This window comes from Varroa destructor, unplaced genomic scaffold, assembly GCF_002443255.2.
Source record: "Varroa destructor unplaced genomic scaffold, Vdes_3.0 BEIS01000001.1, whole genome shotgun sequence".
Classification (NCBI taxonomy): domain Eukaryota; kingdom Metazoa; phylum Arthropoda; class Arachnida; order Mesostigmata; family Varroidae; genus Varroa; species Varroa destructor.
Genome location: NW_019211454.1, coordinates 7,671,168 through 7,685,241, shown reverse-complemented (window position 1 = coordinate 7,685,241; position 14,074 = coordinate 7,671,168). Strand labels below are relative to the sequence as shown.

The window sequence follows — 14,074 nt, the reverse complement described above, 5'->3', positions numbered from 1 at the left end:
ATTTGGAAGAGAATCCTTTTCCCAGCAATTACCAAACGAATAATCATCAAAAAAGTTATTAGAAGAATTTGTCGAATTGTATGTAGTGCCGAACAAGATTGATGAGACCCAATGGCTTCCGCCATATAAAAATCAATCTATAATTAATTTCCTATTTATTTAGAAGACACCGCGACGAATTAGTACTAAGGCCATGCTCAAAAAGCAGCGTAAACAGATCGAGTATAGTCGATTTCCCAATCGATAGAGTACCGACATGAATGAGATCAAATAAGTCTACCAGTTAACATCGCAGATTTCTATCTACTGATTTTTGCTAATTCCATACGTTTGACATTAGTCAAAGACTATCATTAACTAACCATATAATGATTAAAATATTATGAATAATTAAACGTGAACCACGGCTTTCCTCCCGAAGAATTAAAAAAAATGCACTCAGTGTTTACTCGATTTGAGTGATCAGTAACGGTAACTCAAATTTCAGATCTAGATAAATAGTTATTATACATTAGTTTGAAGGGACGTAATTGAAAAACAAGTTCCGAGTATCGAAAAAGACTACAATGTTTAGTTACTATATATTGTTTATTGTATGTTTCGGCACGTTTATGTATATGACATTTTACAAAAAGGTACGGCATGTTTACAAATGAAGTAGACAGCAACTCCATTGTGACGAGCGTGCTCTCGTTGAGTTCTGGCGTAGGAACTTTGGAGATCAGCAGTGTTCTTCTTTATTTTATCTATCATTAGAAAGTTCATTCCTGTTATAGGTACGTATCTGTCTATATGTCATTTGTCAGCCGTTCACGCGTCACTTTTAATCCTAAATTTCCGACAGAAATCTCTTCCGTCACATACTGAACTCCCTTCGTTTATCTCTCCTTAATCTTCGAACTGAAGCATGCGTAGCTTTCTCGTGTACTGTATTATGATGAATTTATACTTTACAGTTTCAAAATGCTTTCTTTTAGAAGAATAATAGGTATTGTAATCCATACGACAGAGCTACGAAGTGTGCTGTATAAGTACAGGATTTTATTCACTATCGGGTGAGCAAGAATCGCTTATAACTCGTAAGCTCAAATGAAAAAAAAATAACCGGGAATTAACTAAGGAATTAAACGCAACTCAAAAGTAGACCCATCATACTATCGAATTCAAAAGTTGTAGTAAAAAAAATCTGTATATGTATTATATATACAGGATTTGGCCATTTGCCAAATCAATTTTACTATACAAGGAGGTTTAAACTCGTAGTCAGCTTTTCATAGATTTATTTTTGTCTAAAATTGGTATACAAGCGCATCGTGAACCTAATATAAAACAGTAATCGTTCTTTCTGAACAGCTTCTTTCAGATCCACACAACTTGTACGATTTTATTTGATGTATGCATGTTAGGGTCTAACATTTTTTTCTAACACATCTATTTGTAGATAATATACATCGATGTATAATACAAGGCAATACAAACGGGCGTTATGTCTGGTTTACACGGCATCTGGACCTTGCCTAACTCAAATAGTGGACCCCATTTCAACAAAGGCCCAGGTAAACTAGGAACTGAGCGTGTTTGGTATCGTACCCTATAACTGAACATTATCTATTCGTCTGCTGATGAAAATTTGACGAAACGCGTGAACTTGACATCACACTAATTCACGTCTACAAGTCAGACTGGTTGCCTAACTTATCATCAGTGGGTGATGGTGGATTAAATGCTGATAGCGGTAATCATCCGTTATCATTGCCATTTCAATATCGCCCTTTAGCAACCATTACTAAACTTTATTTCTCTCTCTCTGCAATACGTGGTTAATAAACCTGAAGGTTTCGATTATATAGCGTTATAGAATAATAATAATAATACAATCTTGTGAAGTACACATAAGCGGAGGATCCATCAGGCTTACAACTAGGTTCTCCGCTTCTTTGGTTGCTATACACCTGCAGAAGATAAATGTACCTAAATGCCCGCGGAAATTCACCTGTTTATCCGGCTGTCATCCTTTAAGGATGTCGTTACCTCGGAGTGAGCATCCAGATTTGGCAGATTCAACAGATTGCGTAGGAAGAAGCGGCTTCAAAAACGCTCGAAACATACGTATCCGATTAATTAAAGTTTGCATATTTAAGTGATGCGGATCCTATAATTCTTATGGTAAATCGGATGCATACTCCAATGGTTTCATATTGCAGCTGCATTCTCCATTTCGCCTATCGTCACTCTGCATAAACCATTTTTGCCCTTCATCCCTTTTCCCAGCTCTCTAACCCCATGACATCTTCAGTTCCCCCATGGTTAAGACGGAAGCAGAATTTACGACTTTTATCAACCATATACAGAAGTTGTGTTTTCAGCCGGTGCAGCGCAGTGATCATTAGTGTGTTACGACATCAACAGTGGTTTGATTACCGTACAATTAATGTACAAGTCTTCTATTCAACTCTTTTGTTTGTTTAATCACAAATTAAATATATGAGATATGGCTTCGACTCAAAATCAATATCAAAACATTGGAAAAATGTACGATCCGGTTTAGACAATCGCTTATGTCTACTTATGCCACTACGACACGCCTTTATATCACCTTACTTACACTCTAAAAATGACCTTATGGTTGGTAATGGCCCTAAGGATGGTAAGGAGTACGTAACTTTAGTCATAAGAATACATTAGCAGATGTTAGTTCGATGCTAATAGTGTTATAGAGATTAGAAACAAAAGCAATGGCGTCACATTTAATGAACTTCTACGGACCAAAATGGTAACATAGAGCCATAATAATTGATTTTTGGGGTCAAATAGATGCGATCCAAACATTCGAGCAAGAATAGGTTGCGAGTCGAATAGAGCAGCATGCTGTTGGGTAACGTTTGTTATATAGGCACCATTATAACCTGCACTGGTGACTTGAAAAGTATTTTATCGGCATTATTTTAATCTTCCATCTTTCTTTTAGGTTTCTTTGGGTTGCGCGAACGTGACTTCGCCTTGCAAAGTGGGCAGATTGGAGCATTCCTAAAAGTAAAAAAAAACGCAACTTTAAATTTTTAACCAGTGTTTATATAAATAAGTCTTATAAAGATACTAGGGAGCATTTTAATTGTTGTATTACAACGCAGTTGAACCTTTCCAGCACCACCTAGCTTCTGGCGTAAATCGCACGGTTCAAAAATTTATAAGGCACTCAATTTAGTCACAAAAAGATGATTGCTAAGTAGAACATAGCTTATTCCAAACATAGTTGCGAATTTCGTTTGTATATATGCACTATTATATTGTTCATTTTATATAGTTTTGTTTTGCCTGGCTCAAATCGGCGACTTTGGGGATTTTGGACTAAAGGTTTAGCAAATACTATAAGATAACTAAAATAAATTTTTCAATCATTAGATTTAATCTATAGTTGTTTAAGATGTTCATGCAATGACGTTACGGTCCACTGAAAGCAACCTCTTTACAGACGGGAGCTTTTTTAACAACCTTTAAAAACTTCGCACTTGTTTCCCGTTTGCTCAAACTTACCTGTGAATCTGTTGATGACACGAAAGACAGCTTTTCATTGGGGGAGGCTGTTGACGGAACGCTGCCGAGCTCTGCGGCCGATCAGCAGCCATTAGACCTCCGGCAGACATCGCGCCTGCACCACCGCCCATCCCAGGAATAGCTGCTCCGACTCCGCCTCGCTGTCGCATTTGCTGTACAGCCGAGGCCAATTGTTGTTGATGTTGCTGCAAAAGAGGATTGTCCGATGGAACTACGGGTAGAACCTATTCGATAACAACGAGGGAGGAAAAAAGCAACTGATTGTATTATTCTTATAATTATTATTAATGTACTGCGAGAGACAATTATGAAGCAGTCGGACCTACATATGTCCTAAATAGAAAATCAATTCGACATAAAAAATAAAACATTTTCGTTTACATACTAAGAGTGACTCATATGAAGACTGTGTTTTTATTCGACATTCTCTCTTGTGATCTAACAGCTTATAGATAAAACATTAATGTCATTATTGAAGGGTTTTTAAATCTATTAATTTGAGTGCTAGGGTGAAATCATGCCAATACATCATACTTAGGCAAAAACAAAGGGTAAAACTAATGACACACCAGTGTTTGGCTGGTACATATATGAATTTATATGGCCCTCTGTAACAATAACATTTGTAAGATAAACAGATGCAGACCTGTGGTGCAGCCCCCATATCATGGTGCGAAATTGGCTGGGTGTCGAAGCGTTGTCTCTCAAAAAACTCTGGCTTGATTAGAGGCTCCTCCTGGTGAAGTTCCGGAAGCTTTGCCAAACCTAAACGAATACGATCACATACACGAGAGAATATACAACCACAATTTCAACGATAAGCAATTATCAGCATCTAGTACGACTATATATATATATATATATATATATATATATATATATATAAATAAAACAAAAAAAATATATATATATATATTTTTTTTTTGTTTTATTTTTATATATTCAGAATTACACCGTACGCCGTTGTGACTCTTAGTTTCCAATCAATCATATATGAAATATTAAGCAATTAGGGCGAGTATTGTCACCAATTGATTTTCTCTCTAGTTTGGATACAAAATATAATACGTTATTAAGGTTATCATATTTAACATCATTAGACTATAACATTGTAACATCGTAGTCTAAGGATTGAAAGCGTTCCCTAGAAAAAAAAAGTACTCGGTGCAACTTTCAACGGAAGCTTGTAGATTTTTTCGAGTCAATGTCTTTAAAATATGGTCAGCTGTTTCTTTCTATGTATCTCCCACGTTGCCTATTTTCGTCAGTTTTAACATAAGTGGAACATTGGAAAAATATTACATGGCGTAATGGTATATCTTTAGAAGCTCAACAGAGAAAAGATCTTGAGCTCAACAGTTAAGCGGTTTTATCCATTTTTGTGGATCACCACCCTTAGAGTACGATCAATTCTTTTCTTCTATGCTATGCTATGCTATGCTATGATAGATCATAATAAATTATCGTATAATAGCGACTCACTCAGACTATGAAACAGCTTAGATAAAAACGAAGCCGCCGAAGTTCTCTGTTGATGCTGGCTTTTCTTTAACAAATTGGACTGTGTCATCTAGCAAATGTGTGCTTACCGATTTCTGCACGAAGTCTATCGACAAGGTCTTTAAGGGGACGAATCTCATGGTGAAGCTGCTTTGCCACTTCAAGATGCTGGTTGCGCTCTTCTTGCGCTTGCTTAATTACCTATAAAAATGGTATAGAAACGTTAAGATGAATGCAGAAAAGCTAAACATCACACATATACTGAATTAGAAATTGGATCAGCAAAAACGATGCTATTGCATCACCATTGTATGAAGGTACTGATAAATTTTAAATTTTAAGTGCCCAAATTTTTTGATTGATGAGGAAGAAACTGGGTTCTTCCACTTTCAGTTTGAAGCGGTCAGACACTGCGTTTCGCAAAAATAATTTGTTTTCCTCTTTTGACATGACAAATAAAGCGTACCCGTCACAAAATCTAGAAGTGGTTACAGATATCGTTATATTTATAGAATAAATTATACGCTGTTTTACATCTTAGGGTAGCACACTTATCAGTTTCCGTCATTTACACAATGGTTAAAAACCTAAGACAGTCGAAAATTGTATAGGAAAAAAGTATAGGCTTCTTGCTTGATGATAAATCTTCAATAGATAGCGTGATATATAACAGAGAAATTGCATGGTAAGGCGAGCGTTTTTGTCGAATCCATTTTCAGTAGAGAGTCCAATAAAAAAATGCATGTACATAAAATGTTCTAGTTCGAGCTTGTTGTACACACGTGTTAATGTAATAATTTCTCGCTACAACGCTTCAATCTCATAACATATTACCAAACGCGATGCATTCTACATACGACCGGTTGAGTCCCAACAAGATATTTCAGAGAGATTTATAATAATACCTGTTCCATGCTATTAATATCCTGGTGAATTAGGCGAAGCTCCTCAACGTGTGCCATCTTTTCTTGAATTAGCTGTTCAAGTTCGGATCTGTAAAAATATAAATAAACCGCATCGAGTTCAGCAAATCATTACAATAAAACGTCTTTGTTATATAAACAAAGAATTGGATTAATGATGAAAAATACATTATAGTTTAGCAAGCGCTAAATATTATCTAGTTCAATCAATCACATTAGCCACAATAAATACCTATGTTCTTTCGTCTTTTAAAATATAAGCTGTTTCCTCCAAAAAAGAAAAAACCAAACTGACATTTATGAGTATCAAACAAATAAGCTTTATTTATTTCTAACCTGTATTCTTCAAGACATCGTTCTTCACTTTCCGTCCGTTCAATTGACTGTTTGAGCCGAGTCTTCATCTTTTCCATTTGCACAGTACGGCAACGGATCTCTTTGAGACATTCCAGTTTGCCCATAATCCGCGTTGGATCTACCGGTTCTGGGGTGGACGACATCTGCGGCCATGAAAATGAAGGAAGGAAATGAATGCTGCTTACGTGACTTCTAAAATCTATCACCTCTACGTGGAGTACCTGTGCACGAGAGCTAGAAAAGAGTTGTACCCTAACATAATAGATTCAGTTGCATTTTTTTTGTGAGGAAGCGCCTCAACGACTTTTGGGATTTTTCCTCTCTAGGCTTTACTTAATTAAAAAAAAACACCATAATGGAAATTCAGTGTCTGGTAAAAATCGAATTTGAGCTAAAGTGTAGATGAAGAATTATTTAGTTCTAACTTCGAATGTTAACGGAGGGGAAAAGAGCTTTCTAGGCAGTTCTTTCCGCAGGGGTTGAGAATTTGTAACACAACTCATTGTGAACGTTTAATTCCTTAATGTTTACCCAACAAATATATAGTTAGGTTTTGAACGAAAGGTTTCTTTAATTTTCTGCAATAGAATTGATGCTTGAAATTGTCACTATTTTGACGTAACTCATTTAGCTAATTTTTAACCGCTCTAATATTTGCATGAGATAATTGAACTTCAGATTGCTTCCAACAACAAAATGACCAAAAGAAATCAACGGTCTTAGCGGTACCTTAATTCTAATGGAAGCTCAAGCAATAGGTGCACGCGTGTGGGGCACCTGTACACGAGTCACAGCGTGCCAGCGGCACAATAGCACATAGGGAGAATTAAAGAAAGCTAGCGAAACCGCTGTTCGAGAGTCGCAATCAAATTGCTTGAGGGCAGTGTAATCGGATGATACGAATGGGCAATTTCATAAGTTCGCTGAGGCAGGCTAAATGGGTGAGGATTAAAGGCGATCACAAAGGAATCACAAACTGATTGTAACAAGGTTGCGTATTATTGTTAGTGACAGTGTAAGGGTCGTCAAGCAGGGTTTGGTGCTGGCAGCCAGCCAGCGATCTCCAGTGACGCCTAATGTCAACACTGGGCGTAATGTAATGTCCGTTACGTACATGTGATATGGATCATGTGCAAGAAATGTACGTATGCGTTTATAAGCATTAGTGTTTGTAGGTTAAGGTAGCGTAGTGCTGACCGCTATTACATAGGTCGACCAGTGACAACCGTTACCATGTTCCTGCTATTGAACTGCTAGCAGAATAATATATGTCAGTATCAGTACAAATTGACGGAAGTTCATAGAACACCCAGAAAAGCAGTTGCTGAATCTCTCTAAACCTGGTAGAAACAGAGTACCTTCTATAGACATTACGACCAGCACACTCAGTGATTAGCTGATAGGTTTGAAAGACCAACCAGTTCGGACATTGATTAGAACTACAGCTCTATTTAGTGGTGGTCTCGAAACCACCGTCAAACAACTGAATGTCGATTTAATAAACAATCAGGACAAGAGAGACCGCAGTCTACGCTGTCCATATCTCTGATCTCGTCCACCACTGCGTCCAATGCTTCCACAGTCGGCGGGCAACATCGCCAGCCGCCCATAAAACTTCGTCCAAATGAAACTGTCGGAGAGGGCCAAACACCTATTGGGGACGAGCCGACTCACCACAGGAGAAACCAACTATGATTGCATTATAGTACCAAGAGCAATAAACTGCCATTCTGTAAGCGAGAAAGCAACTGTTTTTTTGTGACTACAGAAGAGATCTCAGATAGTAGAGTGGAAGAGCTTGATATACTATGTTTGGATGGTGCAAGCCTATACTTGTCTGAATGATAAAACACAGTATGATGACAGAAGTATGAATAGATTAAGCATGCCCCTGAAGATAGAGCGGCGGGAAAGTTGCTTATTTATGTTTCTAAGCTAAAAGATGGAATCCGCAAGTTATTGCTAATACATCAAGAGAAGAAATAGCACAGAAAGATTATCAGCTTTCGCGAGAAATACAGTCATTTACAGAGATTTAGTTCGTTTGTCTCAGCTGTCTTATACATGTACACCTTTTAATTTTGGTAGATACATTTTCCTAATAAGTATATAGCTATAATATTGCTAACTAGCTTCGACCATGACTAAATCGTCCGCTTCCCAATTCGGAAAGTGATATAAAGGATTTGAACTAAGCTAGGAAAAGGTACACAAAAAGTTTTAGCTTCCTGAATAGAAAACATAATATGTGGTCCCCCCACTGCATCATTGTTTTGTGCCCGTCAGCGAGACGGATTTCTGTGGAGCAGCATATCCGAGAATCTCAATTTCACTCTCACCTACAATAGAAACATCATATAATACTATATAATGAACCAGTGCATGGAACAGACTTAGTAGTGATGGGTTTTTTTCAATACGCACACAGACAGATAAGAGAAACGCACACATAAACAACATCGAAACCGCCCTAAAAAGTGCGCTCCATAAGCACAGAAATTCACGCACCCATGAAATGAATCACGCGTATTGGATGTACTACATAATATCACATCAAAGGATCGCTTGCTCATCTTCGTGTGACTTTCGCATGCACACTTACAGCTGGGTACATCAATGTCGACTCGTATCAAGTGTTTTTCATTTCCACTCGCAATCATAATGTCAAAAAAGGAAAGGCAAATAGTCACAACGCATCTATCTGCGCCATTCTACAGCAGCCCAAACGGCATCAGGAACACGTAGGTGTGTCGCTTGCAAAGCGAATCGCCGTTGGCCACAACGCAAACCGGATTGTAACACCGGCGGTGCAGCAACGCGCTAGGAAAATCTGGGAGTATTCGGTGAACTTCATTGAATCCCTTCGTCCCCGCACCCATTGAATCACAATATGCGGATCGACAGTATAGCTTTTCCGTCTTTCTTTCTGTACATAGTTCAAATCAGTGTTTGGTTCGGTTCCGACCAGTCTCACAATAACGGTGGGTAACAGCGGTCTACCAATGACTACCCGCTAGTTTTGTTTTACTTCTGTCTCCAGCGCCGCGGACAACATTGCTTTGTATACATTTTAATCGACAAACGCAGCCAGCAATCATCTGTGTATTTAGTTGATTCTCCGCGTAGAACATTAGTTACCTACGTTTGCGTGCTTCGTTGGCACACGACGAAACGCAACTGGACGACGGTCGATGCGAAACCCTCGTTGAATAGCGCGAAGACACATACACATACACACACGCACACGAATTTGCGGCTTTTCAAAGACTAGCGTATGCTCCTAGTAGCAGCTTGGGAGGAACAGCAACAGCACCGTAACGAACAGCACTCTTCGTTACGGTGAGTTAGTGATGGGTAAAACCCTCGACTGTTGCTAGCCTCAACGACGGCTTTCGGTCTGATTGGATGCCGCACTCCTTACTTTTACCGTTGAACGGGAAGAAATTGCTTTGTTTCGCTAGGAGAGTTTGTGCTTCTATCTGGACTGTTCCTGCTTAACTTATGGTGAGACGGAGAGGGCCAGGCAACCTAGCCTCGCATAGAAGCTTCTTCTTTAGCAGGCAACTATATTGTGGCGCGCCCGTTTGAACTGACGGCAAGAGAAAGGGAGAGACAGAGAGTCGAGATAATTCGTATTTTCATAGCACACTGAAGGAAAGGATAACATGTAATTACATTTCTGCATAATAAACGACGCTACGTAGGACACTCTGTGCAGAAATAACTTAAACATATAATTTTAATTTCATGGATTAATCACGAAATATCATGACAGTATGTAATCATAATCCTTAGTGATGTATTATTAGTCTAGGGGCCCGCAGGTACGGTGTATCGATAACAGTAACAAAACCTGTAGTTGTTTTTTATTTACTTTTTCCTCGGTTATTTATTAGCTCTATTGGTGGAAAAGGCATATAAGTTGCAAAAAACAGCGAACAAACCGTTCATTACTCTGCCCGATTTCGTTCGTATTCTGACAAGGTCGATTTGTTGCCAAAAAAAATGGATTTCCAAGGGTGGTCGTTCAAGCACTTCAGTAACTAAATAAGGAATTAGATTTGCAATCCACTTGTGTAAGTTTCAAAGCTATATATATGAAGCATAAACCCTTCAAGAACACATTGGAGAATGTCAAGCTCTTGCCGTACTATATATGACTATACCTCTTGGATTTCTTGTCTTGAAACCTATTGGCCATCTATCTCACTAATGCCCGCTGTAAAAATATTAGTAACCTACGTGCTTTTATGTAATAGATACATATATAGACAATTTTATATAGAAAAATATGAACAATTGTTAATTTATTAAGTATATAATCAGAGAGAAAATAAAATGTGATAATTTTACACTTGAAACATTTTAATCCTATATTTAATATTCTATATTAATATTTTTATATGTCACGAATGTTTTCTGCAACCTATCGACTTAATAAAAATTAAACATTTTATATATATATATATATAAACTGATTGTACTGCCGCCACATAATAATGCTTTATACAGAGGCATAGACAGTAATCATAACTCTGGCCATGTACCCCTGCCTAATCACATTTACCAACTCTTTATTTAAATCAAATAAATACACTTTAAAAATATTTAAAAACCTATACCTATCCCAACCATCGTATACCACACACGCACTATATGAAAACTATTGTGTAGCTATCGCTTTTCGTTCTGTCTATAGTGAAGCAATCAAATGATGTTTCTGTCGCGTTTTTTTCGCCGTCTTCACTTTTCACCCGTTTCCGCTGTATGGCTGGGCTAATAACCGACTCGTGAGTGACCCATCCATATTTTCAACTCGTAGGTAAAATTCCTTTACTTTGTGTCGAATTGTATGATCCTACGGTACATAATAGTTTGCCTGCCGCTGAAGCTTCTATGAAACTCTCTGATCACATACACCTGCCTACTTCAATATGGCGGCTCGATTGAAGTTTTGCCATATAGTCACTAACAGTAGCATTTCGGATTTGTGGTTGCTCAGCAGCAGGAAAGAACCGACAAACCGACCGGTCACTGTCATCGCTGTGGCACTCGATCGTCGTCATTTCGCTGCTACGGCCGTTCGAGGCGCCGGCTGATAACAGTCGAGTTAATGATTTCGATGCCGTACTATGATCAGTAATAAGTACTGGTACGGCGACGGCTGAGCCTGCTGCTGTTGCTCCGCGGTGCTTTCGGAACCACAAAACCAAACCAGTTACACCGGCGGCCACTGACACCAGCTCCATTCTGTCTGCTTCTCGTCTCTTGTGTGGCGGAGTATAGAAGCTACGGAGTGTGAGTGTAATTCGCTGTGTGTTCGTCGGCACCACCCCCGTCTTCGACTTTCGAGTCTGTCCCCTCTTCACTCGATCGCGACCGAAGACGTTTCAGATGAATGAAGTGTCGTACTGCTGTGCTCTGTGTTCAGCGAACGGCTACCAAATTGAGTTCGTCCCGCCATAGCGGGTGCTAGCAGGCGGCGGCCTAGAATTCTGCTGTGGTGTGTGTCTAGCGTGTCGGGGACTGGGAGACAGCAGACTCCGGCTGTTGCCGCCGCCGCTGAAAACTCCGGCTGCTTCTACTGGAGAGCGGCAGTCGAGGTGCCGGTGTAGATGGTGTTGTCAAATTGGAGAGAGGACGCCACCTGCAAGTTTACTTGGGGAATGACTGCTGTTGTTACTGCGACCACTGCCACTGCCACTGTCGCTCTTTAGAGGGGAAGAGTATATCTTCCGTAAACTTGCGAGAGGTTGACACCCCACGAGGACACAGTCACAGCGGATAGCACAACGGAAGTCGATGTAATGGTCCGTGTGGATGTGCGTGCGTCCGAGCAGTAAGCGGTCGGTGTTCCTGCCGTAGGAAAAGGGTGTCTGCGTTGCTTTGTCTGTGCGTCGTCGCATGAGCCTAACTCGGCCTGCGTGTGTGTGTGTGTGTGTGTGTGTATTCTTGGGGGGCGTGGAAGTGCCGCCGACGGCGGGTGTAACGTCGTACGAACAGAAGTCGAGGGCGCCAGTCGTCAGTTGCGTCTGGGCTGGAGCGCGTCAGGCGCAAAGAAGCAGCCCAGCAGCGGGCGACACAAAAAGTGCCTCGTTGTGCCACTGGCAGTAGATCCATGAACGATCTATTATAACATTAACTACAATTTCTACTATTAACTAATAAGTTGTTTGCCCCATATCTCGCATTGTCTTTCTGCGCAAGTTTGCAGTTGAGCTGCTTGACTCGGCTAGTTGGGACACAGAACACGCTTAACTTCCGAAACACAGATGACTTATGTGTAAGGATAGTTTACAACAATACGGAGAGCACCTGCTGGTAAAAGTAAATCGACAGCTCTTAATAAGTGTTTCAGTTAGTACCGTATACTGCATTAACAACTCGAAAACTTCCCCAGGGCATGTATAGGTCGTGGGGTTCCATATTAAGCAGCTGCAAAGGTGAAGAGCTGCCCCACGCACCTAAGTGGCGTTGTTTTTGTCGTTGTACAGGAAGTTCAAAGCAATAGAAGTCTAAAGTGGCTGACGGCTAACGTCACGAGAAGATCGTTCTTCTCGACGCCTCATATTAAATACGTTCAGGTGCGAGTTGTCGACGGATGCTTTCGCCCGTTGTCGAACGAAAAGAAGAAACGCTGCTTCATCTGCTACTGTTCGAATAGTGCTATTTTTTTCGACGGGTTGCAAGAATAAAAGGTACTGCGCAGCCTCTTGCGCCCACTTGGTGTAGACTGTAGGATGTACAACGTTTCTGCGTGTGCCGGTCAACAACGCCGCACTCCGAGTGATCTTCGTTGTCAATTTCTACCTGTTGTCGTCGTCGTCGTGCATCGATCCAAAGAAGTGTTCCATTGACATTCCGCTGAGACTTTCGTTCATTTGTGTTGCAGCTGTGGTCGCTAGTGATGCGCCGCGATGCTGTGATGGGCCAGCGCGTCAGCACCAGCGTTCCTACTAGTAGTGATCAGTTTTTACAACGATTGTCATCATGAGTTAGTGAACGTTAGCCAAAACCCCCTTATCATTTCTCTTAACGATATTGTATCAATTGAAACCGCTGTCTGGCCGTTTATCGAATTGAAGACATTTATTTGCAGCGAAAAGCAGTGTCTCGAAGGCGAGCCGGTGCCTCAACAGAACAGGGGGTCGATCGTATCGTACCATATGATCGTGTGATTTGTGCGTGAACTCGAGCGGGTGTTTTTTTACATGGCTGGGTACGCTGGGCCAGTTAGCCAAATGTTGTAACGACGCGGTCTGAAGGACAGAACGAACAGAAAGAAAAAGTACAGGAGCGACAGCGCCGACGAGGTAAGTTGTTTCAATCCATGGGAAATAGTCCTATCATGGAACCAGGTCCATAATTCCCATGAGCTGATCGTGATTGTTTGTCCCGTGCGTCGACAGGGAAAGACTGGTCGCGCCATTCACCTATCTGGTTTATTGATGTGAGGAAATATGCAGCGATAACAGCGAACGTTTCTGCTCTGATATCACGTAGAAAATGCACCATATAGTTATATAGTAGTAGAGTATTGATTCGTTAAACGAGGCAAAACAAAAATAAAAGCGAGAAACGTAAAGATGGAAACAGGCATTGTAGTTGCAACAGATCATATAACCGCCGTGGGTTTGTGAATTGTTTACTGTACTTTGTGTGCACGTTCGCAATGCATTATAAACAGCAGTTCTACAAATAAACTAACAGCTTCCGAACGGTGGTTTTTTGCTGAACTA

General features: G+C 40.2%; 2 protein-coding genes across 13 annotated transcripts in view; one reads left to right on the top strand and one right to left on the bottom strand.

Annotated features, from left to right (window-relative positions):
* Window positions 1-569: 569 nt before the first annotated feature.
* LOC111242868 (zinc finger C4H2 domain-containing protein) lies at window positions 570-9,857 on the bottom strand. 6 transcript variants are annotated; one of them, XM_022787780.2, is made up of 7 exons: window positions 9,478-9,857; window positions 6,315-6,478; window positions 5,961-6,048; window positions 5,145-5,256; window positions 4,202-4,320; window positions 3,535-3,740; window positions 570-3,027 (listed from the first exon to the last, which is right to left on the bottom strand). In XM_022787780.2, the coding sequence occupies exons 1-7, from the start codon at window positions 9,565-9,567 to the stop codon at window positions 2,946-2,948; spliced, it is 861 nt and encodes a 286-aa protein (XP_022643515.1). In that variant the 5' UTR covers window positions 9,568-9,857; the 3' UTR covers window positions 570-2,945. The 6 variants fall into 6 exon arrangements, with proteins under 6 accessions (XP_022643515.1, XP_022643517.1, XP_022643514.1 ...); XM_022787782.2 differs by having other exon boundaries at window positions 3,535-3,779; window positions 9,474-9,856; XM_022787779.2 differs by having other exon boundaries at window positions 3,535-3,779; window positions 9,478-9,856.
* Pkn (serine/threonine-protein kinase N) overlaps window positions 7,442-14,074 on the top strand; it is a 72,679-nt gene continuing 66,046 nt past the window's right edge. For 6 of the 7 annotated variants that reach the window (XM_022805321.2, XM_086977087.1, XM_086977090.1 and 3 more), the window contains exon 1: window positions 11,109-13,648. Coding sequence is in view for 1 of the 7 variants with exons in the window: in XM_086977084.1 (XP_086833210.1) it covers window positions 7,457-7,476 (20 nt within the window). In the remaining 6 variants the exon portion in view is untranslated. Of the gene's footprint in view, window positions 7,477-11,108; window positions 13,649-14,074 lie in introns of those variants that run through there. The other variant, XM_086977084.1, reaches the window with a different exon arrangement.